The 24,040-nt window shown below is 46.4% G+C and overlaps 3 protein-coding genes across 5 annotated transcripts in view; 1 reads left to right on the plus strand and 2 right to left on the minus strand.

Moving 5' to 3' along the window:
• Positions 1-1,460: 1,460 nt before the first annotated feature.
• Positions 1,461-9,815, minus strand: ARPC5 (actin related protein 2/3 complex subunit 5). Its single transcript, XM_045838746.1, has 4 exons — positions 9,543-9,815; positions 7,168-7,240; positions 5,295-5,471; positions 1,461-2,819 (listed from the first exon to the last, which is right to left on the minus strand). Exons 1-4 carry the CDS (start codon positions 9,683-9,685, stop codon positions 2,757-2,759), a joined length of 456 nt encoding a protein of 151 aa, XP_045694702.1. The 5' UTR covers positions 9,686-9,815; the 3' UTR covers positions 1,461-2,756.
• A 305-nt stretch (positions 9,816-10,120) lies between these two features.
• Positions 10,121-24,040, plus strand: part of RGL1 (ral guanine nucleotide dissociation stimulator like 1) — a 215,887-nt gene continuing 201,967 nt past the window's right edge. For both annotated transcript variants that reach the window (XM_045838522.1, XM_045838523.1), the window contains exon 1: positions 10,121-10,514. The gene's annotated coding sequence lies outside the window, so the exon portion shown is untranslated. The remainder of the gene's footprint in view (positions 10,515-24,040) is intronic.
• Positions 17,502-23,294, minus strand: APOBEC4 (apolipoprotein B mRNA editing enzyme catalytic polypeptide like 4). 2 transcript variants are annotated; one of them, XM_045838527.1, is made up of 3 exons: positions 23,137-23,294; positions 21,547-21,690; positions 17,502-19,889 (listed from the first exon to the last, which is right to left on the minus strand). In XM_045838527.1, exon 3 carries the CDS (start codon positions 19,857-19,859, stop codon positions 18,756-18,758), a length of 1,104 nt encoding a protein of 367 aa, XP_045694483.1. In that variant the 5' UTR covers positions 19,860-19,889; positions 21,547-21,690; positions 23,137-23,294; the 3' UTR covers positions 17,502-18,755. The 2 variants fall into 2 exon arrangements, with proteins under 2 accessions (XP_045694483.1, XP_045694482.1); XM_045838526.1 differs by lacking the exon at positions 21,547-21,690.

Here is a 24,040-nt window from a genome sequence, read left to right on the forward strand (position 1 = left end):
CCTGACCTTCATGTTAAAACCATTAAAGCCATAGGAACAGCTCGATGTGCTTGGACTTGCTCTTCCCTCTGCTCCGCCCACGTCTGCTGCGCCTGCGCGCCCGCCCCGCCAGGCCCAGGGCAGGCCGCCCCGTGTCACTTCGCTCCCGCCCACCCTGACTCCACGGCCCCCCACGCCACCTGCACTTGCCGTCACCTACCGAAGTGTGTGGCTTTCCTCTCCCTTCTCACTCAGGCTGAGAGCAACTCGTGAGCAAACAGATGTGGCTCGCCCACTGTGTGCGTGCGCCGCAATGCCCGGGAATACAGAGAGGGCTTGGAAAAGAAATGTTTCGCTAATTCGCACCATCTGCAGACTTGCTTTCACTCGTGTGTTACTGGGTTTCCTTAAGACGCCATCACACTTCCTATCAAGTAGGACTGTTAGCGAAATGGTGCTGTTACCTAACGCCCCACAATGGGCGTATGTGCCCTGTCCCCCCTTTGAAGAGTGGCAACACACACACACACACACACACACACACACACAGGTGACTGAAATGCATCAATTAAACCAGAGATCCAAGTAGAGGGAATGGCAGGTAGAGAACCACTTTTGGGCTGAAGGAGCTCTTTGGCATTTGTATCTTTTTCCCCACAATCCATCCTGACTGTCCCCCCACCCCTTTCCGCCAGGACAGACTTGTGTCACGGCCGGTGTAACCCGGGCAGACACCAGACAGGGTGCAGCCCCCAACCAGCCGGCTCCAGCTGTCACCCACTCGGATTCAGTCCCCCGCGGTGCTAATTGCTAACTGTTTTTACTACCTCCCTTGAGTCAAGCTGACCAGCAGATTTTGAGTACACCCATTTTTTGCGACTATAAAATGTAAAACTCCAGAATTTTCCCCAACACCAGTCTCGAAAGTGTTGTTAAGGAGGATCTCCCGAAAAAGTATCGCAGTATCACTTTGTTTTCATTTTACAGTTTGTGAGCAGTGGTGCCGTGACGACCTCTAACACCTACTGCTTAGTGAGTCTTCACTTGGCGCCCTCCAAGCCGCCTGTGGGGTTCCAAAGCTTGAAGGCAGGAGTCAGGCGCCGAGGGAAAGCAGAGGGGCGGCTGCGAGCCGGGGAGGAAAGCAGATCAGCGGTGTCAGGACGAGTGTAGAAGCTGGAAGTGAGGTGGCAGTGTCTGCTGGGCTACTCTGCGCATCCTGGTCTAGGTCTCTGGGCAGTGACAGTGGGGGTGTCCTGTCACCTGGCACCAGGGGGCGCGATGGTATCGCTCCAAAGGGCTCCGGCGTCACTCCTGAGCCTCCCCGCTTCTCTACCCTCTGAGGGTTGAATAAGGTGGTTTTAGACGCTGGCCGCACTGGACTAGCTCTCGTCAGAGAGTGCAGTAACCTGGTGGCGAAAGAGGAAATCTTTCCTCTTCGATAACTACATGTTCAACGAGCACTAAAGTAAGGGCTAGAAAAATAAATTATTCAACACTGACATTTTATTTTTGGAACTTTATCACTTTTACAAAACAAAAGGCAGGTATCAAAAACAGCCAAGAGTTTATAGGATTTCCGCACCAGTTTTCGAGTGAGCCGGTGATTGTGAAACTGGTGGTCCATGTAGACGCTAAACACAGGCTGGGTTCCCTCCCGGTCGCACGGTCGCGCGCGCTCGGGCGTCTGTTTTGGAGCTACTGGAGAACGACTCTGTAAGCACCGGTCGTTTTTCTGAGAACCGATTTGGTTGGTCCACAACAAAGTAAACACTTTTTGCTGTGTGGCATTTTCTTCTCTTAAAAAACACTGAGCGAAAATACAGGATGTGTGTTTGGGTCTGAGCCAAATCTTTTGAGATCCCAATGACCCCAAAGGACACTGAAGACATTTACAGGGCATGTGAGACACCTCCTAACGTCTAAGGCAGCCACTTGAATTCTAAGGAAAAGAGCGTTTCATTCAGAGGCCGCCCAGAGTTTGAGCTGCATCACAGTGTCCATGTCCTTTCTGACGTGGAGTAGCCTTCCCAGACAGGGCCATGCTATCGGGACAAAAGTTTTATGCTCACACCCAACAGGCTCTGGTATTTAATAGACACATTTGTGTAGAGCAAGACCCCTTGCTCTGGACCCTGGTGACCACAAAGGAATCGAGAGGCCATGATCGTTGGATGCCGAGAGGAAGCAGCAGACTTAAACTGGAGGCAGGCGGGGACACCGCGGGAGCCTGGTAGTGGCCTTCGCCTGCCACTGGTTCCAGAGACACATTTTGCTTAAATAAGGGAAGTAAGGTCCAGTTTTGCAATGTTAAGAACTGCCAGTCTCTCGAACATATTTTTCATAAGAATCATTTCCTGGCTAGCCATGAGTTAGGAAATTGGCATCAAATTCTCATCAAATTGATCACTATTAGTCAAAAACAAAACCAAAACACACACAAAAAAACAGAAAAACAAGAAACCACCAGCCAACAGGGGTTAAAAATTGCACAATTAAAGTTGAATGTGGATTAGGCTCTATACACACTGGTATACATATCACTGAAAGAGCTTGGAGAGCATGAGGCACTCCTGCTGAAAAATTCCCTCTAGAGCATCCCGAGTTTCATGGAAGGAAAACGGACATGGAATTTTCTTCTTTATAGACATGAGAGAGGAAGCGAGAAGGCAAAGCTGAGAGAGACAGATGCTGCCCACAGGGCCGCGGTGGCATTTGGTTGTTTTGGTCTTTGTACCAGCAACTCCCACACCCGCAGGAGCGATCCAGTTCCCGCTGGACTACACGGTTTTCCTGGCGGTCAGCACGCGGACGATGGACCCCACTCCTCCCGCGGCGAGCGCCTGGAAGCAGACCAAAGGCAGATGTTGACGGGATTGCAAAGAACCAATTCTCATACCAATGAAAACATTTTTCTTAAAAAGGGTTGTGCTCAGTTACTGGTTTTTGAACTCAGTATTTTTCATAAATAGTTCCCAAGCACCTCTTATGCACCAGGCGCTGTGCCTGGCACTGGGGGAGAGCGATAAACGAAACCTTTGGAGCTCCTGACCCGTGCGCTTACCTCCCGGTGAGACACTAATACCATACAGCATGCTGTTCTCAAAGGTCCAGGGCGTAATGCTCTGGCCTTAATCAGGGGTCACACACACATGTAGGGCGCGGATTCTGCTCTTACTCTCAGCAGTCAGGAGGAAGCCAAACTGGGAAAAACCAACCTGAGTCCTATTGAGTCAGCCAGTCTCTGTCTGATTTTTTTCTCCCAAGCTAAACGTTATTATTGAATAGCTAAGACCTTCAGAACTTTCACTTTACTGTGAAAAACTGGAAGTCATGATTAAGTAGAAATTTGAAGCTATAGTTACCTTGTGTTCAAAGAACACCTACTGAATACCTTTGTGCACTGGGTACTGTGCTAGATGCCGGGGGTGCAAAAGTATGTACAGCACCGTCTGGTCTACTGGGAAGATGCACACACACACATACATACATACATACACACACACATCACTAAAGTATACCACACCACCCCATACCACACCACACCGTATGAAGTGACAGAGCTATGCTTTGGGGGCTATAAAAGCACCAAGGAAGGCACATACCTAGCTTGAGGGTAGAGAGAAAGGTGGAATGGTCAGGTAAGGCTGCCTGGAGAAAAGGATACATTAAGTGGGTGAGCAGGTGACAGACTGACATACAGGGTAAGGAGGCACATGGGCGGAGAGAAGAGCAAGGTGCAGCAGTGCAAAGCAGTGCGGTGCGTTCCGGGAAAAGGCAGGGCTGGCTGGAGCAGGAGGAGAATGACACGGAACGTGAGGCTGGACTTGCGGGGCTGGACTTTATTCTTCCGGTGATTCAGCCCAGGGGTGGCCCTGGGTTCTCAGGGGCATTGTGGTGACTGGGCAGAGAACGGACCTGAGCGAGGTGAGACCGGTAGCTGGGGGGCCAGTCTGGGAAGTGACACACAGACCAGGAAAGATGCTGCCCCCCTCCATTGCACTGAAGATGGATCTGGGGGGACAACTGAGAAGCACTTAGGAGGTAAGACTGGCGAAGAACTGGTGGCTGACGTTAGAAAGAAATGAAGAGCAGACCTGTGCCTCGATCTCCCCACCCACCATCAGGAACAGCATCAGCTCCCCCTCCCGGTGTTGGCCGGGATCCTGAGGCCAGGTGGGAACTAGGTCACGTAGGTTCTAACGCTGGCTCTCCTTCTGTAAACTGAGGAGGATGAGGAGGTTTACACACCTCGGAGAGCTGCTGTGCGGATTAACTGAAACACAATAGCGCAGGGCCCCGCAAACGGAGAGTGTTCCACGAGCAGGATGGCCACAGAAATCATCCTGCACACGGGTGCACAGGGCCACAGGGAACTGTTCGCAATGACGCCGAAACAACTAGGTCTAAACTCGGGGAAATGGGAGTGTGGGTTGCCCTACCCATAAATACTGGCGCTTTTGTTTGATAGTGTGTGAGGGAGAAAGTGGCCTGGCCGAGGCTAAACAGTGTGTTTATCTTACACGCGTGTATTTTCACTCAGACACACAGACAACAGCTTCCGAAAAACTGAGTTTTGGGAATTGTAAGATGTTAGAAAATATACCTATAACACAAAGCATGCCACTTTTAACCATTCGTACATGTTCATTCTTAAAATTCAGTGGCACTAATTATATTCACAATATGGTACGGACATCACTGCTACCTGTTTCCAGTCACCCAAACAGAAACTCGGTGCTATTAACTATTCTCTCTCTCCCCTCCCCCTGGTAACCTCTGACCTACACTCTGTCTTTATGAATTGGCCTATCCTAAATATTCCACACAAGGGGGATCACACAGTACTTGTCTCATTGTATCTGGCTTATTTCATTTTGCATAATGTTTTCAGATTCATTCATGCGGTAGCATATATCGGAACTTCCTTTTTCAGATGAAACAATTTCTATTTTGTTCCACTGTATGTATGTACATTTTGCTTATCTGCTCATCTATCTCTGGGTGCTTGGGCTGTTTTTACCCTCGGTCACTGTTAATGAATTCTTGACCTCTATTATTTCTTTTCTTTTCAAAGATTTGATTTAGTTCCAAATTCAAGATTATATTCACTAAACCATAATCATTAAATTAAAATGCTGCCAATCACAATCTCAAGACCAAGGCTAGTAAGCATAACTGCAACTTTCATTTTCATGCATTTATTTGTAATAACAAAGATGTTAACCGAGCAGTCAAAATGGTTACGTAAGAGGCGTCATCTTTGTACTGCTCGACTGCAAAGGGCCGGTTGCACAGACCTGCAGCCCACAGCTCACCTTTTCGTGCCACTGCAGCAGCACGGCGCTGCTGTTGTCAGAGGGGCTCTCGAAGCCCTTGTAGATGTACTTCATCAGGAGGTCCACGCCGTTCTTGTCCAAGGACTGCACTGCCTTCTCAATGTCGTTGGCTTTAAAGGAGATGAGCACCTTCAGCACGATGCTGCCTGCCCGGTCCTGAGGGTGAACCAATGACAGAACATTGAGATGGGGGGGGGGGGGGGCGGGGTTCGAGTTTTGCAAAGGCCACACTGAGGAGGAGTAAAGACCCAAAGGACACGAAACAGGAGACCTTGGGGATGCCGAGGAAAGTCCTTCAGAGAGAGGAAGGAGCAAGGGCTGTTTGTGTGTTCAAGAGCGGGCACACAGGCCCGAGGTGGCTGGCGCACAGTTCTGGGGGAAGAGCCGGAGAGACAGTGGGAGCGGCAGTGGGGAGACAGGCTGTGGGAGCGTGGGAGCCCCGCAGGCTGCTGCGGGGACTTCGGCCTTATGGCGTTGGAAGATTTGACAAGAACAGTGACATAACCTGCTTTACACCTGCGCAGGGTCACGTGGCTGCGTGTCGAGGATCAGCGGGGCTGGGGGGCGGTGGTGCCGGGGACAAGGCAGAAGCAGGGAGACCAGTTAGGAAGTTACTGCAGTGCCACAGGCTGGATCTGACTACCACGGTAGCAGAGGAGGTGGACAAAAGTGGACAGGTCCTCGACATATTTGAAGGTAGAGCTGAAAGGATTTGCTTACAGACAGATGTGATCATTTACCAATTGATTAAATCCAGATTTTGAAAACTGTTCTTTGAACTATCCTTCTGAAATAACTTAATAAAACTTAAAGTTTCATGTCTATAGTCAAGAGACAATGGGATGTTAAGATATAGTGACCTTCATTTATAATGATCTTTTTTTTTGATAAAACACTATTCTAACAGTAAAGTTATTTTTTACTCATTAAGCCAAGCAAAGAGAACACTAAATTTACCCTTTCAATAATTCATTTCCCCTTCTACTCAAGAGAAAGTAATACTTCCAGCATAAATACTGGCCAGGACTTTACAGAGTGTTTCTACCTACTACCGTCACCTTCAGTCTGAAGACTGTGCATGACCAATTGAGAAGGTATCCCCCACTCCAGAGCTAAACCGCGCCCCTCAACCCTGTGATTAAAAACCACTCATACAAAAGCAGAAGGTGGTACAATGAAAATGTTAACGATGGTTCTCACGACTTTTAAAAACCAAGAAATTTTTCCTCTTATAAATTATAGAGCCTAGATAATTATTGTGCACTTAACCCAGTCATTACTACTATTCAGCTAAGGAGATCCTGGGGCTCCCAGGGTGTATGGATAGCCATGGGGAGTGGGGCCAGTGCTCTAGGCTGCTTCTGAAACAAGAAAATGCCGAAGTAAATAGGTTCTTTGGAATCAGTGAAAAGCTGTTCCAGGGAAGGTAACTCACACAGCTTTTCAGAAGGGCAATTTGGCAATACCACTTGTATCAAAAGCCTTAAAAATGTGCATTCTAAAATCCAGTGGTTCACTTCTAGGGATTTATGCAAAGGAAATGAGTAATTTACCAAAAATTGTTCATTTCAGTGCTGTTTATGACAAAAGGAGATTAGTTTATACATGAACTGCAGTGTATCTATATGCAGCCATTAAAGAAAGATGTTATAGAAATGAACTTTTGGCCAAGGAAAGATGTTCATGTACACTGCTCTACAATTGAAAAAGCAGGTTATAAAATTCCCTGTTAAAAAAAAAACACTGATAGGAAAGCAAACAGTTCAAATACTTGCCGGCCAGGTAGCACCACAGAGGGTTTGGGTGAGAACGCTATGATATCAATGGAGACTGGTTGTTGTCTGGGACTCACCTTCACCGCCTGACTCTTTGTGTTGATGGGGGGGTTTTTCAGCGCTGCCTGTAGGGCGGCGGTCATGTTTCCTGTGATGGAGGTTAAGGGGGAAGCAGCAAAGGGCAGCCCTCGGGAAAGCACTGTAACTACCGGGAACCACTGATTCCTAAGACTTGACTTTATGCACAGAAAGAAACGTCACTGTGGTCACTATGTTCAGTATTGGAAAATTCAACATGTTGGTTTCCAGTATGTCAACCAAAGATAAAATACTAAACACAAAAAAGAACATTCTATTATTATTTTTTTTAAGAATAAAGACCATTTCCCTCCTTGGTTCTAATGATCAAATGAACACCTTGCTAACATCTCATTTTCTAGTAAGACACATATGGAAACATTATTAATGGATATTTATTACAAAAAAACCCTTCTAAAATATGTATCAGAATTTTTAGGACCCAAAATGAAAGAGCCTACCCTCAACCAAAGCATGTTTTTTTATGTGCTTCTAACTGGAAAAATAAAAGATCAAATTTTTGCTACAATTATATTCTATATGAATTGAAATGCTAGTAGCTTACTAATCTGAATGATGCACAGTACATTAGTAACCTCTCAATACTGATGAAAAGAGGCATTATAAAACATGTAACTCTATGACTCTTAGGGGACAACTTAACTTTCTGTTTTGGATATTTTTTCTTGTACTTCATAAAGATTATTCAAACCATCTTAGGCCATACCTACTCAATTTAGTTTCCCTTTGAAAGCACCAGCGGCTTGGCATGTATGAAACACGGAAGGCCAATCAGACTGTCAGAATGTACAGCCATTCCCCTAAAAGGAAAACCACACAAAGCTCGCTTGTTCCTCCATCTGTAGGGCCTGGCTAGCGTTTGTCTTTCCTGCTCGTCACCAGAGTCGAAGAGACAGTATCTGTGCAAGCAGACCCACTCTGTGGGTCCAGCAGCACCACCGGAGAGCCGTCTCGTATCATCTAGAATAAGTTAGCTTCACGAACATCATTCCTCCATCACAAAGAGTGTTTTTGGACAAGAATAATGTTCAGCACTTACTTCCTGAAGCAAAAAAACCCCCTATGGCTGGTGGTAAGCTGTTATTTTCAGGGTTTAATAAACTTCTAGAGAAGCAGGGCTTTTGTACACTGGCTCGTTTTTAAGACCTCAAACATTGAAGTAGTTAAATAATTCAAAATAGCAACAGCAGATTATGAAAGTTGTGGGAATCAAAGAAACATCTGTATGTTGGTAAATGTTTAAGGGTGTATTTTAGGTGCCTTTAAGACCAAATATAGCTCCTACCAAATATTGTCACTCATCTATTTCCTCATTATAATTTAATAGGACATTGATGAGGAGAGTCTACAAAGCCTTCCTTACGAATACACTCAAGAATAATTAGAAATGAGTGGATTCAGTAATTGAGAATCTAAAACTACAGCTTTGCTTATTGCAACATTTACATTTTTCTAAAAAAGATCTCATGCTAATGTTCAGTTATGAATATTCAAGTATGCAAAAACAAAACCCAGGAACTGGCAGTCACATTTTAACTAAAATGGTAATGATTTCAGACTTATAAAAATGGTTCTGCTTCGTACAAATGGCTAATCTTTTTCTATCTTATTCTTTGGGGTTTATTGAACTATTTCCAGGGACTCTCCACTTGCACTGTCTTCTTTCTAGCCTCCCTAGCTCAGCAGGTAAAGCCCACAAGCTTCCTTCTCGGAGTTTGGGCAGTTTTGTACTCACGCCCTTTCCCTGGTTAACAAATTCTGTCCAACTGCAAGTCAAACACCTTAAAAAGCCCCAGGCTGAAAGGATAGAGCCTCACTCAGCAAACCACCCCATCTCTCCTGGCAAAGAACAAACTGTCCTAAGGCTACCAAAACAAAACCATCACAACAAACACACACTCACTAAAGAAAGATGCCCATTCCTGCCCGACAGAAATTCCTGGAGCTGATGTGCCCCCAGTAAACAGCGTTCAGGGACGAAAACTTCAGCGCCCGCATCAGTCCCGATCAGCCCAGGTGCCTTCCCAGCGCCGCCGGGGCGCGGCCGGCAGAGCCAGTGTCCGGGAGGCAGGACTCCAGGCGCAACCTGAGGAATCGCGGGGCGTGGAAGGTGCGCTGGCAGAGGTGGTACCCGAGGGCGGGCCCCTGGGGTCTCGGGGCGCCCCAGTGAGAATCAGCCCTGTCACCTCGGAACGGGGGACCCCAAAGACACAGGTTGAAGCCGCCGGCCCCCCGCAGGCAGCTCCGCGCCAGCCCCCCGGGAGGGGCCCGCCCCCTCACACCCTGCAGGCGCGGGGTCCTGCGGGGAGGGCCAGGTCTGGCAGGGTGGGGACGCAGGGGAATGCAAGGATATTGCCGCAGGCAGGAGTCCACCTCGCCCTCGTCGGGCCCGGCCTGCCCGTCGCCCCCATCTTCCTCGTCCACGAACTTGTTCTCGTCGTACTCATCCACGTCCACCTTCCGGAACCGGGCCGACGACACCGTGTTTTTCGACATCCCCGATCCGGAGCGGCGGCAAAGGCCTCCTTTTGGTGCTGCTTCTCGCTCAGCGAGCACAGCCCGGCAGGAACCCGAAGCTTGGTGCCTTCACTTCCCTCTTCCGCTCTGGGGCGTCGCCGGCAGCCCCGGCTCGGGCGGTTCTGGGCCTGCGCGCTGGCCACAGTCCTTCCTCCTGAGGTGCTTGCAGTGTACAAGCCTCCCACGCCGCCCTAGCGCTCCCGGGGGAGCGCGCTGGACGCAGTGCGCAGGCGCAGACTCTCTGCAGGAAAGGGGCGGGGCGGAGCAAAGGAGGCGGGGGCGGGGCAGGGGAGGGCACAAAGCGCGGTAGCCGGCCGCGGTAAAAGGCAATTGGTCGTCCGGCTTAGCCACGTGACCCCTGGGGGTTTCCATAGAAACGCTTCTCTGCGGTCCAGTCTCCGGGGTCTTAGGTTGGTTGCGATGGACACTGGAGGCGGTTGGCCTTGGTTTTTGCTTTCACTGCCGCTCCCAACGACCTGTCATCGGGGTCCTGCGTAAGGTCCGGCTGGGCCGGGCTTGCGTGTGAGGTGGGATGGACTGGTTGTCGGACCAAGTCCCCTGCAGTTGGCAGGAGTATGGGGTGGAGTGATGCACTGCCGGGCGCCCAGCATCGTTCCACTTGTCGGAGACATTGCTTCGGAAGGCGTTCTGCTCGTGGCTGCGTGCCCGAGCCGGGAGCCCCTTTCCAGGGGTTGGAACGACACAGCGCGGCCAGCGGGAGATCCCCAAGGACAGAATCGAAAGGTCGCATCTTATCTGTCAGTGCTGTGTGACAGCACCGCGACGGCACCTGCAGAGCCCGAACTAGGTATCACATCCATCGGGAGGGAGGGGGAGGTGTCTGGGCAGAGGCCGGGTCGGAGGACAAAATTGGGGTGATCCTGTGGGATTTGGGGTAGGGTCGTCGCTGACATATTAAACAAGTGGTTATTTGGGGCAAGAGTGCCAGAGAAGCTACAGTAGGGGCGAGTTACGTTCTCCGCTGCTGAGAGGAAGCAAAATGTGTGAGAATTAGTGGACACCAGGCCCTTAAGATTGATATTTGTGATTTAAGATTTATGTGATCCCTCCAGGCCAGCTTTTTATTTTATTTGATATCCCCATTTCTGAGAGCATAGCTCTTAGTGAAGAGGGAAAGGCACTATAACGAAAGAAATGGCAGTTGTGCTGTGAGTATAACACTGAAGTAAAATATTTTCAGAATAAGATGAACTTGGACATTTGGCTGGACACTCAGACGGCTTTATGTTTTCCTGATATCCTATGAGGTCTGGTTTAATTCCACCTCTAGCAGAAGGCCGGCGGTTGCCCTCTTCAGTATTCCCATTCTTGGTTTCCTGTGCTGTTATTGAAGACGGCACTGGGCTTGTAATCAGTAAATCCTGGCTTGAGTTTGGACTCTTCCACTCAGTCTATTTGGCTGAGGCATGCCACTTCCAATTCTGGATCTCAGGTTCCTCACTGCTAAAGTGGGGTTAATAATGTGTACTCGACAAGGTTGTTCTGAGCACTAGACACAGGTAGTGTTTTGAAGCTTTAAAATTCGACACAAATGTGCAATGCATGCTACCTGGACATTGATTTTGGCACTAATCATATGAATTACTTCGTGCTGTATTGTGTTTTACCTTGTCCCCTGGAAGAGAAGGGAAGATTCTGGAGTTCGAGGCTGTCTTATATTTCTTTTGTATCTTCCTTTTGGGTCTGGAAGGTACTCAATCCATTCAGGTACTCAATTATTCCTTGGTGAGTGAATACAGTGGGAAAGGCATGACAGTTTGAGAAACACATTGACAATAATGAACCAGTAAAAAGAGGGAAAAAAGATCTCAAAATCAAATATTTGTGGGACATATATGCATACATACATACATACATGTATGTATGTATAGATACATATAGAAAGAGAGACAGAGATGAGAGGCAAAAACAGAGAGAGACAGAGAGACAGTGAGAGAGAACCTTCAGGAATTCATCTTTGTTTTCTTGGGAGAAAGAAGCAATATGGCATTTTTCTTTTCCTAATTAAGTTACCCTTCTAAAAGGTGTATCATTTAGGTGATGAAGTGACATTTCTTTTTTAAAAAATTTTAAAAGATTTTATTTATTTATTTTTAGAGAGGGAAGGGAGGGGGAAAGAGAGAGAGAGAAACATCAATGTGCAGTTGCTGGGGGCCGTGGCCTGCAACCCAGGCATGTGCCCTGACTGGGAATCGAACCTGCGACACTTTGGTTTGCAGCCCGCGCTCAATCCACTGAGCTATGCCAGCCAGGGGACATTTCTTTAAATTAACATTTAAGTTATGAATAAACATGCTGGTAAAAACTTCTCCAAGGACCATCTTAAGGCAGCAAAGGAAAATTTTCTACCTGTTGGTAGTCTTTATTTTAAAAACTCTTATACCAAAGTATCAGATCATTACTATGGTGAATGGCATTATATAACTTAGACTAAAGATTTTAAAATATATTTTTTGTTTCAGTTTTTTTTGCTAACTTTAGTAAGAACTAAACAATATACTTGTTTGGATATTACAGAGGATTGTACATTTTGTTCTTCTAAATCAAATTTTCTTTTGAAGAGAAAATTGAACATTAGAAGCACTATTGAAAGCAAATGGAAACAAGGATTCAAGAGCTAATTCATCCCTTCTCTTACATTCCTCTTCTTTTGTATTAGGTCTTACTGAGGGAATTCCTTTATTGTCTCATTTCAGAACTGAGAAAGGATCCCTGAGTAGAAGTCAACTTCAGGGAATACTGAGGGAAATTTTAAAAAAATTGAGCTGCTCAAGGGTATAATTGCTTTTGATTGCTCAGAATTTTGCTCTGTATGTTCAGTGTGTTACCTACAAGGAATTAATTCTCAGCCACACAATGCACGTTACGTTTGAGGTGTAATAATGCCCAAAACATGATTTTCCAATGCAGTATTATTGTCTTACCATAAGTACCTTGTACATAGTAGGTAACTCAACATTTCTATTTAATGAACTAATAACCTGCCAAAATAATTTTGGACTCATGTAGAGACTGCGTATTTTTTGATGAACTCATTCATTACCTCTCTGAAGTGTTAGGGGAGGTGGTTTGGTTGTAGGTGGTGGGTGCCCAGTGCAGCATGCAGATCTAGTACCGCAGACACACGTGCTTGACTGACACCTATGAGATCCTGTTAACCAGTGTCATGCCAGTAAATTCGATAAAACATTTCTGTACATGAAGAGACCTGTCCTTAATTATGTTTCAATTAGAAAATACGTATTATTCCACTTTCTTGCAAGTTACAACTAGGATGATTGGGAGGATTACTGGGACCATGTGACTAGCTAATGTTAACCATGGTACTCCATTCATTTGAGGTAATATTATTCTCCCTGTTTTAATTTTCCAAAGAAATGCTTATCCCTGAAATAAAGGATCCGTAAGGTTTTAACACTTTTGATTCATTGTGCAAATAACCTGATTTGATTCACTACTAAAGTACAACTGGGTTTGAACTTTCTTGAGGTTAATGCTGCATGATGGGGTAGCTTCTTGTCTTCTGTGGGAATGCAAAGAGCAAGGGATCTTTTAGTCAGAAAGGGTTTTGATAAAGCTACCCTGTAATAGGTTTTTCCTTTCCTGTGTTTTAGGCCAAGTACTCTACTTCCAGTGTGCTGCTTCTCCCCAGACCTGTCACTAAATACTTCACAAACCGAGACCTTGGGTCTTGCACTGGGGCAGGATTATTTTCTGAAATGGCAGTGAGCTCAGTATTATGTGTTATAAATATAAAATACATTTCAGTTCTGGTCATGATGATTTAATTTTATTGTTCTCTAGAAATGTAATTACTACAATAGAAAGAGAGTTGTTAGCATGTTACCCACAGACTGTATTATGGTAAAATGTTTTTACTTAATATCCAAATGAACTGTGTTGAAACCACCACCTTCAAAACTTGGGTTTTTCTTTGTGATTAATTTTAGCCTTACATAATGTTATGATCACACATTGAAGAAGAATAATAGGATCAACTATTTTACAATAAGACCTTTATTTCTTTATGTATTAGTACTTCAAAGACTAAAAATTTAAATTTGTACTCTTGGGAAAAAATTTTAGTGCTAAATGAAAGAATGAAAGAATAAACCCTGTGTGTTAAACATTTTTGTGAATGGGACTATATTTCTATAATTTTTTACCTGTTTATGATAATATAAACAGAAGCTTTGGATTTAAACATGTATTTAGTCCACATTCTTTTACATTCTGGGGTCTGTTATTAATGCTAACAGTTGTTTTAAGGTTACATTTCTTGTCAGAGTATACAAACATAATTTTTGAGATGATAACTTACATTTCTCCAATATTAATATCACATTTAATTTTCTTGTCTTGTTGCATTAGCTAGGCTGTCAAAACACTGTTAAAAATTGGGTGATAGTATACTTCTCTTCTTTGTTTCTATTTTAATGGAAATGTTTTTGGTATTTGACCAGCTTATGTTTTCTCTTGCTTTATGAGCTCTAGGCATGATGGCTGAAATTATCAAATGCTTTTTTGTGGGGAGCTAATGATAAAAATCATGTAGTTTTTTATTCTTTAATTTATGAATGTAATGAATTATATTTATAAATTTTTCTGCACTGAACCATTCTCACATTGCTAGAATAAACTCTATTTGGTTAGTATTTGAATAGCTTGCTAGAATTGATTAGTGTTTATTTTGTTTATATGATTTCAGAATCTATAAATCAGATTGGTTCATAATTTTATTTCTTTGTGCTGTCTTTATCTGGTTTTGCTATTATTGTTAGTCTAGCTTTGTAAGATGAATTGAGAAGATCTCCACCTTTTTTTACCTCTATGCTCTGGAATATTTTGAATAATACTAAGTTGCCATGGTATTTTTTCTTTGAAAATTATAGACTGTGCTTACAAAATATCTAGGCTTGCTAATATTCTTAAAAGCAGATCTTTGGGCCTACTTATCTTTTGTAGTTATTGATTTGCTTGGTTTTCTTTCTCTTTTTGAATCAATTTTAGAATTTATATTTTCCTAGGGAATTATGCATTTCATCTAGATTTTCAACTTATTGGCAAGAAGTTGCAAAAAAATATATACTCTTACAATTATTTTAGTTTCTTCCATTACCATGGACATATGTCTTTTTTCATTGCCACTATTGACTATTAAGCAAAATATTAAAATCAACATTTTTTCTCCTCCTAACCTGATTGTTGCAAATTCTACAAATATACTTTTACTTGTTACAGAAAATACTCATCTCAGACTTATAGTTTTGATAGAATTTTAGCGATTTCGCAATTCCTATCCTTTTCTACTATCTATCATCCTATTAATATTTTTTTCAATAATAGCAACCACTTGATGAGTGTTTATTGTTTGTTAGACACTTGGTTAATAAGCTCTTTACTATACTTACATTATTTAATGCTTGGAGTAGCTCTACGGCTTGGGAATTAGTGTTCCCATTTCACAGATGAGAACGTTAAGGCTCAGAGAGATTGGGTACCTCAGCCAATGATACTCACTGGCAAGTAGCAGAGGATACGGAATTAGGACTGTCAGATTCTGAAGCTTGTGCTTCAGTCCACTTCGTGGACTTCCTGCTCCGATGCACGCAAACAGAGCTGAAAGGAACCTTAAAGAGGATGTGCTCATGCCCCTTGTTTTTCAGAGGAGTAAACAGAGACTGCTTGCCTGGGACCATGTATCTGTATGCTTTCTTAACAGCCTCTCATTTAAGGAGTGGCCGTATTGGCCTGGACTCATGACCCGCCTACATTCTTCGTCCTAGCCCCAGTCTTAACCGACCAGTGCAAAAATGTAGCTGCTCGGATGCTTTTCTTTCCTATAGTTCTGGCAACGCTTCTCTCTTTCCAATATACCACTGATATCCACCACTGATATCCAGTTCATATTTGAAATACTTACCTAATAGGATGATTGCGAGGATTAAGTGAGTTAATACATGTACTTAGAAATACAAGTACTTAGAAATACCAGTACTTTTATAGTAAAAGTACTTAGAAAAGTACTTGGCATGTAGGTCTCAGTAAATGTTAGGTAGTAATATTATTTCTAATTAGTATAGGTTACCATGTAGCTTTCCTTACTTGGAAATAAGATGAATAACGTCTCATTTTGTGAGTTAAACATTTTGGTTTGTATGTACTATGAATCAAAAAAGAGTCATAAAACTACGAATCAAAAAGGAATAAAAAAACTGTGACAACAGTTTAAAGAGAGGCCAGCAGAACTGAAGTACAGCTTGATGAAACACCCTTGGGCCTCCTAAACCCTGTCCAGGGGACAGGTGCCCTTGTGTATATCACGCCATTGAATTTCAAGTGGCAGATGTCCATCCTGGGTAAGCAGAGTCTGCTAGCACTAAACACCTGAATCACGTAATGAGCTCCTCTAACGCGTAAAGGACACTTCTGACTCTAGTTTGGCTTCTCATGTGTTTTATCCACACGGCATTGCTGGTCGGCTGGACAACTGGACTATCTGGGTGCACAGCCAGTTGTGAGCCTCGCTGGAAGTCAGTTGCATCAGCTTTCTGCTTTTACACACCAGTCTTGGGAGCTCTGTTAACCCAGGTCTGCTCCTGGTCAATAAACCCACTCCCTCTGTATTGACTAAGTAGTCGTTGAACTCACAAAGCTGAGAATCTAAACCTGGACCATGGTAGACTGATGAAGGTGATGTTCCCATCCCCCACCCTCATCAGTTTCTTGGGATATACCTCCCTGCCTTTTTTAGATCGCCAAACCCGCCAGCTGCTTTCATTTATTGGCTTATATTTTCTTTACTGGAATTTCCATACACGTGGCAACAGTGGTAATTCTTCTAGATCACCACTTCCAGTTTGCTGAAGCGAGGTGGAGCATTCCAACTTCTACTCTTCCCTAGATCCCTGGCTCAGCCTGACTCAACCAAGAACCTGTGTGAGGTGAGTCAGAAGATTCTGTTGTTGATTGTAATAGCTCACTCCCTGGAACCACTGCTCTGAGTGCTGATTTAAGCAGATAGAGCTCAAAGGAACCTTCAAGATGATCTTGCATGTGCCTTGCCTTTCAGGTCAGGCAGCGGTACTTACCTGGGGCCATCTGCCTTTCTGCTCTCTCCTAGTCTGCTGTCTAAGCCTTGACTGCATTGGCCTAGGGTCATGACCTGTCAGTAACACTCTTCTTCCTAGTCCCAGTGTGAAGTTCCCAGTACAAGAATTTAACTGCCCGAAGCACTTTTCTATGGTTCTGGCAACACCTCTCCTTTTGTTATATACCATTGGTATCCAGGGTCACATTTGAAATACAAATTCATCACACATTTCAGCCTATGTCCGATCTGGATCCTTTGTAGCCAGATTGGTTTTGTGGTCTTCTTGACGACTTTGGAGATAGGTTTCATGGCAACTAATTGCGTCTACTTTTTTCTTTTGAGGAGCCCACAAGGTAGGCGGGTCCTCCCCGCTGGGGTGTCACCACCCGTCTGGCAAGAAGCTTTAGCGCTGGCTCCCAAGCTTCCCAGACCTGCTGACACCTTATCCAAGTCACCCACCTGGATCTGCTCTTACAGTGATCAGAGATGCCCAACTGGCCACATTGGATTCCTTTTGACTTGTATATCCCAAATCGTAGATGTGATTTTGTGATTTCATAAACTTCACAAGTACCTCTTTAAATAATAATCACTGTATACCCAAAATACAGTTCCAATAATTTTACAGAAGTCTCAGGTTAACAATAGAAGTTTCTTTTAACATTTTTATTGACTTGTAATCAATAGAAATTTCCACTTTAAACATTTTTCTTTTCTTTTAAGAAGAAAGCGAGGCAGCAAGTGTGAATGAAACACAAATGAAGTGGTGTAATGTACAGGCTCAGAGGGTTAGTCAAAGGGCACTTTCTAGGAAGTGTGTTTGGAACAAGGCTTTAAGAGAAGGTATAGGTATGCCTTGGTGGGAAAAAAAAGTGCTCAGAAAAAAGGAAGTAAAACAAATTAATTACCAGTATGCACTGGGGGCCATCTCAGAAGAAGGAAGAGCAGATGCTAACAACCACCAAAAAATGTGTCCACGGCAGGACAGCTACGTGGCCACCTGGCTAGAATGGAGAAGAATGGCGAGGAGCAGTGACTGGTAGTTTCGAGATGTAGATTCACAGCCTTGCCACCCGTATTTTGCCCAGATATTGTGCTAGATCCTAAAGGGAAACTAAGGAAAGGAGACAGTACCGGACCCACAGGAACTTACAATGTTGCGGATGAGCCAGGGCCACAGGAAGGCAGGGGAGGAGACTTGAGAGCCAGTGAGAGTGGCTTGGGTCTCTCCGGCGCCACGAGACGGAAGGAGCCTCCGGAGAGTCGCATGTGCCACGCTCGCTGCCACCGCCGTCCGCTCAGGCGGGAGAGGCCTGGGCTGGGAGAGATCACGCCGAGCAGGTGGCTGCATTTCAAACATCGATTTTCGTAGCTGTATCTGCTCAATTAGCAGAAGAGCTTTTTCCCCACACGAAGCTATTTCGAACCACTTTAGGAAAAAATGGGCTGCCTAAAATCTTCTGTCCACAATGAACAGTTAATGGAAAATCACTGACTTGCTTTTGCAAACAGCACTCAATGCCAGTAACTTCAGGCTGTTTTCCAAGTTTACAGTAAATTTTTATGCTGAAACCCATTTAGGAAGCCATTTAGTCCACAGGCCTTTTTAATGGAAAGATGACATGAGCAGACCAGAGTGGTGACATTGTCTTTTTCACACCAAAATATTGGCAAGGTACTAATGGCTCCCTTTGATCCTGCCACTTTCAAAATAAAGGAAAGATATTAAGTTGCTTATGGAAACGTTTTGGATGAGGTCTAAAATAGTGTAGCTTTATGACAGTTGAGATGGTGAATAATCCAGGTTTTGCCTTGGGTGTATCAGTTCATCGCCACCTTGGCTCACACCTGGGAGAGAAAGTTTCCAGATTTTTGTTGGCTACCGTGTAAGTCCTCTGGTAATTTGTTTGGTCTTATGGTGTCGGAATGTCGATGTTATATTTTCCCTTTGCTTTTCTTCTTCTTTCCGTCTGCCTCATTGCTTGCAGACTGTTCTGTGAGTTCCGCTGTCTCTACTGACGTCGCGGTGGCCGGCCTCCTGAGGTCCTTGGTTTCTCGGAATGGCACCTGGGGCGTGTTCAAGTGCCTGACGACGTTCCTGGGCTTGTACGGGTTGTGACCAGCATGGAGGGGGGGTAGGTCTCGGAAAGGCACCAGCACAAAGACAACGGGGACCCTGAGGTCTGGTGTCAGGCTGGGCTGTGGCTGTGCACTTGTCACTGGAAGAGACTGTCCAGGAAAGACACTGGGGAAGATGTAGTTCTCTGCAGCCGCCTGAGCGGTCACGTTCTGGTCCTCTCTTGCCTGGGAAAGAACATCGGTGAAATAAGGTTTCACCCCTGTTATGGCGCCGATTTCATACGCATTGTGCCTGTCAGCCAGCGCTCTCCCCGTTAGAATGGGCTGGAAGACAGTGGATCCGAAAACACCGCTCACAAAGTTGTCGAGGAGAAAGTGCCAGATCCCACCGCTGATTGGGCTCAGAGTGACCTTCGGCCACAGACTCGCCAGGCTCCGGAGAGCTTCACGGTTCCACGCCGAGGCCGGAAAATCAGTGTCGGTGTGATAGAGCCGAGAGAAGTAAACACTCAGAGTGACGTCTGGATACGCGGTCAGGAAGTTGTACATTTTGCTGACACAGCAGTGGTCAGCCTCGTTGCACGGGGAGCTGCTGGAGTACAGAACGATGTGCCTGATGCCGTCGTTGCTGTTGATGGCCGCGTCCAGGTACCCGTGCGTCTCAAACAGCATTGATTCTGGGTGAGTGTTGTTCGCGGTGCAACTGCTGGCGTGCCCCCTTTGCACCAGGCTCCCGCTGGAAGTTTTCAGCTCGTAAAACGTGAGGTGCTTGGTTTGAGGATGTGTTGGCCCATAAGGGAATCCAAAAATCTGATAGAACTCTGTGTAGGGAACTCGCGCTTCCTCCCCTGTCCGAATATGGTAAGGACAATTGGAGCAATCTAGAGAGAAGCTTAGCCAGTAATAAGGTTTTACTATTGTTCCGCGATTTGCTAGGTACTCCTCAAATAACGGCTCCATGGCTCGTTCCGTTGTCTTCGAGCCGCAATCCTAAACGAGGAAGAGAAATTATATGTAAAACCAGTGCGGGAGAAACTGAAGACAGTGCATTACTTTACTGAGTCATATTTTTCTTTAAAGCAGGTAGTGTGATAACCATGGTAACATCTTTGAGTCTGAAAGATAATAATATATATCCATTGCTTAGAAAGCTCAGATTCGTCTTTGTTGAGACTCCTGGGGAGGAGGAGGAGGAAGAGGAAAAAGGCGTACGTAGTACACCTTCCTCGCGTCGCGGGTTCTGAGGCCGCAGAGCGATGGGTTCGTGGTGATGTCGGGTGGGGTGGGGATGCAGGGGGGAGAGGGTGTGAGGGTGATGGAGAAAGTACAATAAATGGTAATGGAAAAAGTACAATAAAACACAGTGCCAGGTGAGCATTCTCTGGGGCGTGGATGCTCATTCCTCCACATCTGAGAGTTTTATTTCCAGCGGGTGGGTCTTGTGAGAGCGTTTTGGAAACTTTACTCTCCTTAAAGCAAATACAGTTCTTCAGGATGTTTCAGACAGTTTCTGGGATGTTAAAAACCAGAGTTGACGTCTCTAAGTAATTTTTTCTCTTTTAAAAATATTCCTTCAGTCATCATTGTTCCCAAGCAACAACCCCTAGGGCATTATCATGTAGTTCAAAAATATTTTACAATACTTTTTACTATACAAGAGGCACATGTTCCCTGAAGAATTTTTAATGATACACATAAAGGAAAAAGCCAACTCACGCCGATTTGTGTCAGTTCACACTTCCACTGCCACGCACAGGCCTGTTCCCTCTGGTGTTTTTGCTGTGTGTGTGTTTTGCGTAACGTAAATAAGGTCGTGTTTATACTGCGCTTTTTTACTTAGTAATGTGTCGTGAGCATTTTCCCATGGCATTGCAGTTCTTCAAAAACCCCACACCAGTAAAGGCTAATTAGTGTTGTATTACCTAACAACAGCACTCAGGTTCTTGGGTCTTGTTACTGTGAACACCACTTGGACGAATGTGTCTTTAAAGACATCGTCCATCTCTCTGATTCTTGTCCTTCATGTGGACCACAAGAAGCCCCATAATTCGATCGGACGTTCTCACACCGCTTCCTGGGAAGGGGGACCGGCTCCATCTCACCCTCCCCCACGGCGGTCCACAGCCCCCCTGGCCGCCTTGAGGACTGGAGCATCTCTGTGGGTCTGAGCTGTCCCCTTTCAGCTCCCAGTGAGGCCGAACACCTGTCCGCATGCTTACTGGCCTGTAGTTCTTATTCCTCCGTGACGTGTATTTGATCCCTTACCTTTCACCTGTCTGAGGGTCTCCTTACTGATTCACACGCACTGTCCCCGTGTCAGGAGTCCCGGCTGCACGCTTGTCGCACGCATCTTACCGGGGGTACGGAGCCTTTTTGTGGCGCTGGTGGCACTTTAATTGCACTGCATTTTTCATTTTTATGTCATCTGATATTTATCCTTACGATTTGTTTTTTTCACTAATGCCTTGAGGAAGGACTTTCCCCTCCAAGGGGAGTTAAGTATTCCCTATATTTTCTTCTAATACCCATGATTTCATTTTTTACATTGAACATTCTGTCTGGGTAACAAAACAGATAAAGCAGAAAATCGGAAAGAGATAAAGGGACCATTGCAGCAAAGGACATTTTTCACTTTTCAGAATCTCACTTGTAATTTCCGAGGTGTTTGCTCCAGCCTCTGGTGCGGGAACGCTGTGATCAGCTACTGTCGGCCGCCTCAGCCCAGGGCACCTCGGCTGCCGCTGCTGCGTTTGGTCTCCGGGCAGAAACCCGCACGGCTCCTTCCGTGGCCCTGCCCCGGACAGAAAGTATTTCAGGACCTCAGTCCCGCTGTAGATGGAATGTGGCTTGACTTGCGGCACCACTATCGTGATGGCTGTTATCTCTGCAGGGACTCCGGGCGTCGCACACCCATCACATCCCGGATTTCTCCTAACCTCTGTCCTGTCAGCCTAGTCCAGAGGAAGGGGGTGGCCCCAGTCTCCTCCGAAGCGGCATTGTATTTTCCTGGGGCCGTGAATTCCTGCCCTGAGGCTCCCTAGACCTCACACAGCGTTTCCTGGGGCCCTGGGCTCTTTCTGGGTAACCCTCGGCCGCCACGGACCGAGGACCTGGGGCCTGACACCATCTCCTGCTTCATCCTGAGCGTGGGTTTCTCCTGGCACCCGCTGCCCGCTCAGTCTTCCTCACGGCACTGGGTCTCTCTGAACACCAACCCCCCTGAAACCCAGCCCAGAGCCTCACTCTCTTCTGACTGCCCAGCCCTGGCGGTGGCCCACCTTTGGGTGCCACCCCTGACATCCAGGTTTGTGCTCAGATTACAGTTTCGGTTCACCCACAGAACATTTACAGATTGGTTTGGCCAAAATGTTATGAAAGCAGGACCGAGAGGCCCTTTTCTACCTTTTTGGCGGGGTGTTGGGGGGGGGGTGGAGTTAACCCTATACAGCGGTCCCAGGTTTGCCATCTGGGGAAGAGGAGCTCTTTGCTTCTTTCGAGATAAGGGCGGAATGGAGACTCCCAACCGCTCTCCCATGCACTCCTTCTTTTGTCTTCTTCCTCTCCTGTGGCTGTTTTAGCCACGGATGGTGCATCATTGTTGTCTTTAAGGAGGATCTGAGGGCTACTGGCCTTCATGCCCACTGGAGGGAGCTCTGGAGTCTCATCTCGCAGGTGGCTGTTCAGTGCCAGCCAGCGGTGGCTCTCCCTACGGCCCGTTGTTTGAGCTCCCTCCTCGGATGGACCACACGGGGAAGAGCTGCTGCCCCCTCGGAACTCGGATGGAATTTGTGGTTCATTCGTCAGTTAGCCACTGGTCACGGACCGCCCTGCGCTGCTAACTTGTGGTGTCTGTCCTTTCCTTGTCCTCTAATCAGGCAGAGACACGCCCTGGTTAGCCCCGGGCGGGGTTGGCCCAGACTCCTGCGTCCCTGTCACCTAGTCCCCTTCCTTCTGCTCGGTTGGTGCCGAGGGAATGCGTCTTGCCCTCTAAGAGCGGGTGTACTGGCAGTGAGAGGTGGAGACCTGCAGGACCCAGCTCCGTCCTCCTCCGGCTGGGAGCAGCCCCGGGCAGCAGCAACCCTGGGAGAGCAATCTGCTTTCTTTTCACCCAGCGACGGTTTAGCGAGTGCCGGTAAAGCACAGTGGGCACTGGAGTAAGGAGAGAGTGGAGTTAGCCCTTCCCAATCTGCGCACAATCTGTTCGAAGCTAAAAACAAATGTTAGCAGTTACAATTACCGTCATCTCGTCTCCAGGCTTGGCTCCCGCTGCAGGTGCTCTCGGAGACGGTCCATGTTCTTTTTCTCCCTCCCTAAGTTCCCCGTTTCCAGGAGCCTCAGACGGCAGCTGTACCGCACAGAGTCACCTCCTGCTGTGGGTGCAGGGCTTCTCCACGGTTGGCGTCTGTCGCTTTGCTTGAACTTTGCTGCCCTGAGTTAGAAAGACCTTGCTGAGGTGTGGCCGCTTCTGAGAACACTGTTGAATTGGTGCCATGGTAACGTTTGCAGAATAGCCACTGCTAGGAAACGCTCTGACACTTAGTGCTTCATTTGCATCTCAAACCACCTGTTCCGAAGATGAAAATATACAGGAATGCATTATCCAGTCTGGATAAAAGCGTAATATCTGACTGTTCAAGTGAACATGTTGGATTTCTCACCCCTCTCTGGCCGTAAGAATTAAGTTCTGGGGTCACATTTCTCAGGACCTTTGTCCTGATGTAGAATAGGTTCCAGGCTTGATGTGTGGACGAGAGTTGTGGGCTCTGTGGCCTGTGGGGGTTCCCCGGCCTCTCCAAGGGAGGTTTGCCCTTTGGGGAGCGGAAGGCCTGGGTGAGGGGGAGCCCAGACTCGATCTCCCCAAAGGGAGGTGTTTTCTACTAACAGGCTACTGTCCCGGAAGGGGAGCTCTTCATTTTGCCCTCACCTGGGTGGTTCTGTGCTGGCGGTTTCCTCTCACAAGTTCCCTGGGAGACTCTTACTGTCGATACGTATGTGGTTCCCTCCAGTTTACGACACAGTCGTGGCCCCTTCTCTGTGGCTGAAGGAAGAGTCACTTGTCCTTGTGCATTTTTTCCCCGCCCCCTTCGCCGCCACACCATCTCCCAGGACACCGGACGGACGTGGGGACAGTCACACCTCAC

This window comes from Phyllostomus hastatus, unplaced genomic scaffold (assembly GCF_019186645.2).
Source record: "Phyllostomus hastatus isolate PE091 unplaced genomic scaffold, TTU_PhHast_1.1 phas_contig_283, whole genome shotgun sequence".
Classification (NCBI taxonomy): domain Eukaryota; kingdom Metazoa; phylum Chordata; class Mammalia; order Chiroptera; family Phyllostomidae; genus Phyllostomus; species Phyllostomus hastatus.

Excerpts from the sequence above, each read along its gene's own strand:
- ARPC5 (XM_045838746.1), bottom strand. The coding sequence starts at position 9,685 with ATGTCGAAAAACACGGTGTCGTCGGCCCGGTTCCGGAAGGTGGACGTG. Across the intron at positions 7,241-9,542 it reads GTGGACTCCTGCCTGCGGCA|AGGAAACATGACCGCCGCCC; the intron begins ATATCCTTGCAT and ends AACCTCCATCAC. Across the intron at positions 5,472-7,167 it reads CAAAGAGTCAGGCGGTGAAG|GACCGGGCAGGCAGCATCGT; the intron begins GTGAGTCCCAGA and ends GTTCACCCTCAG.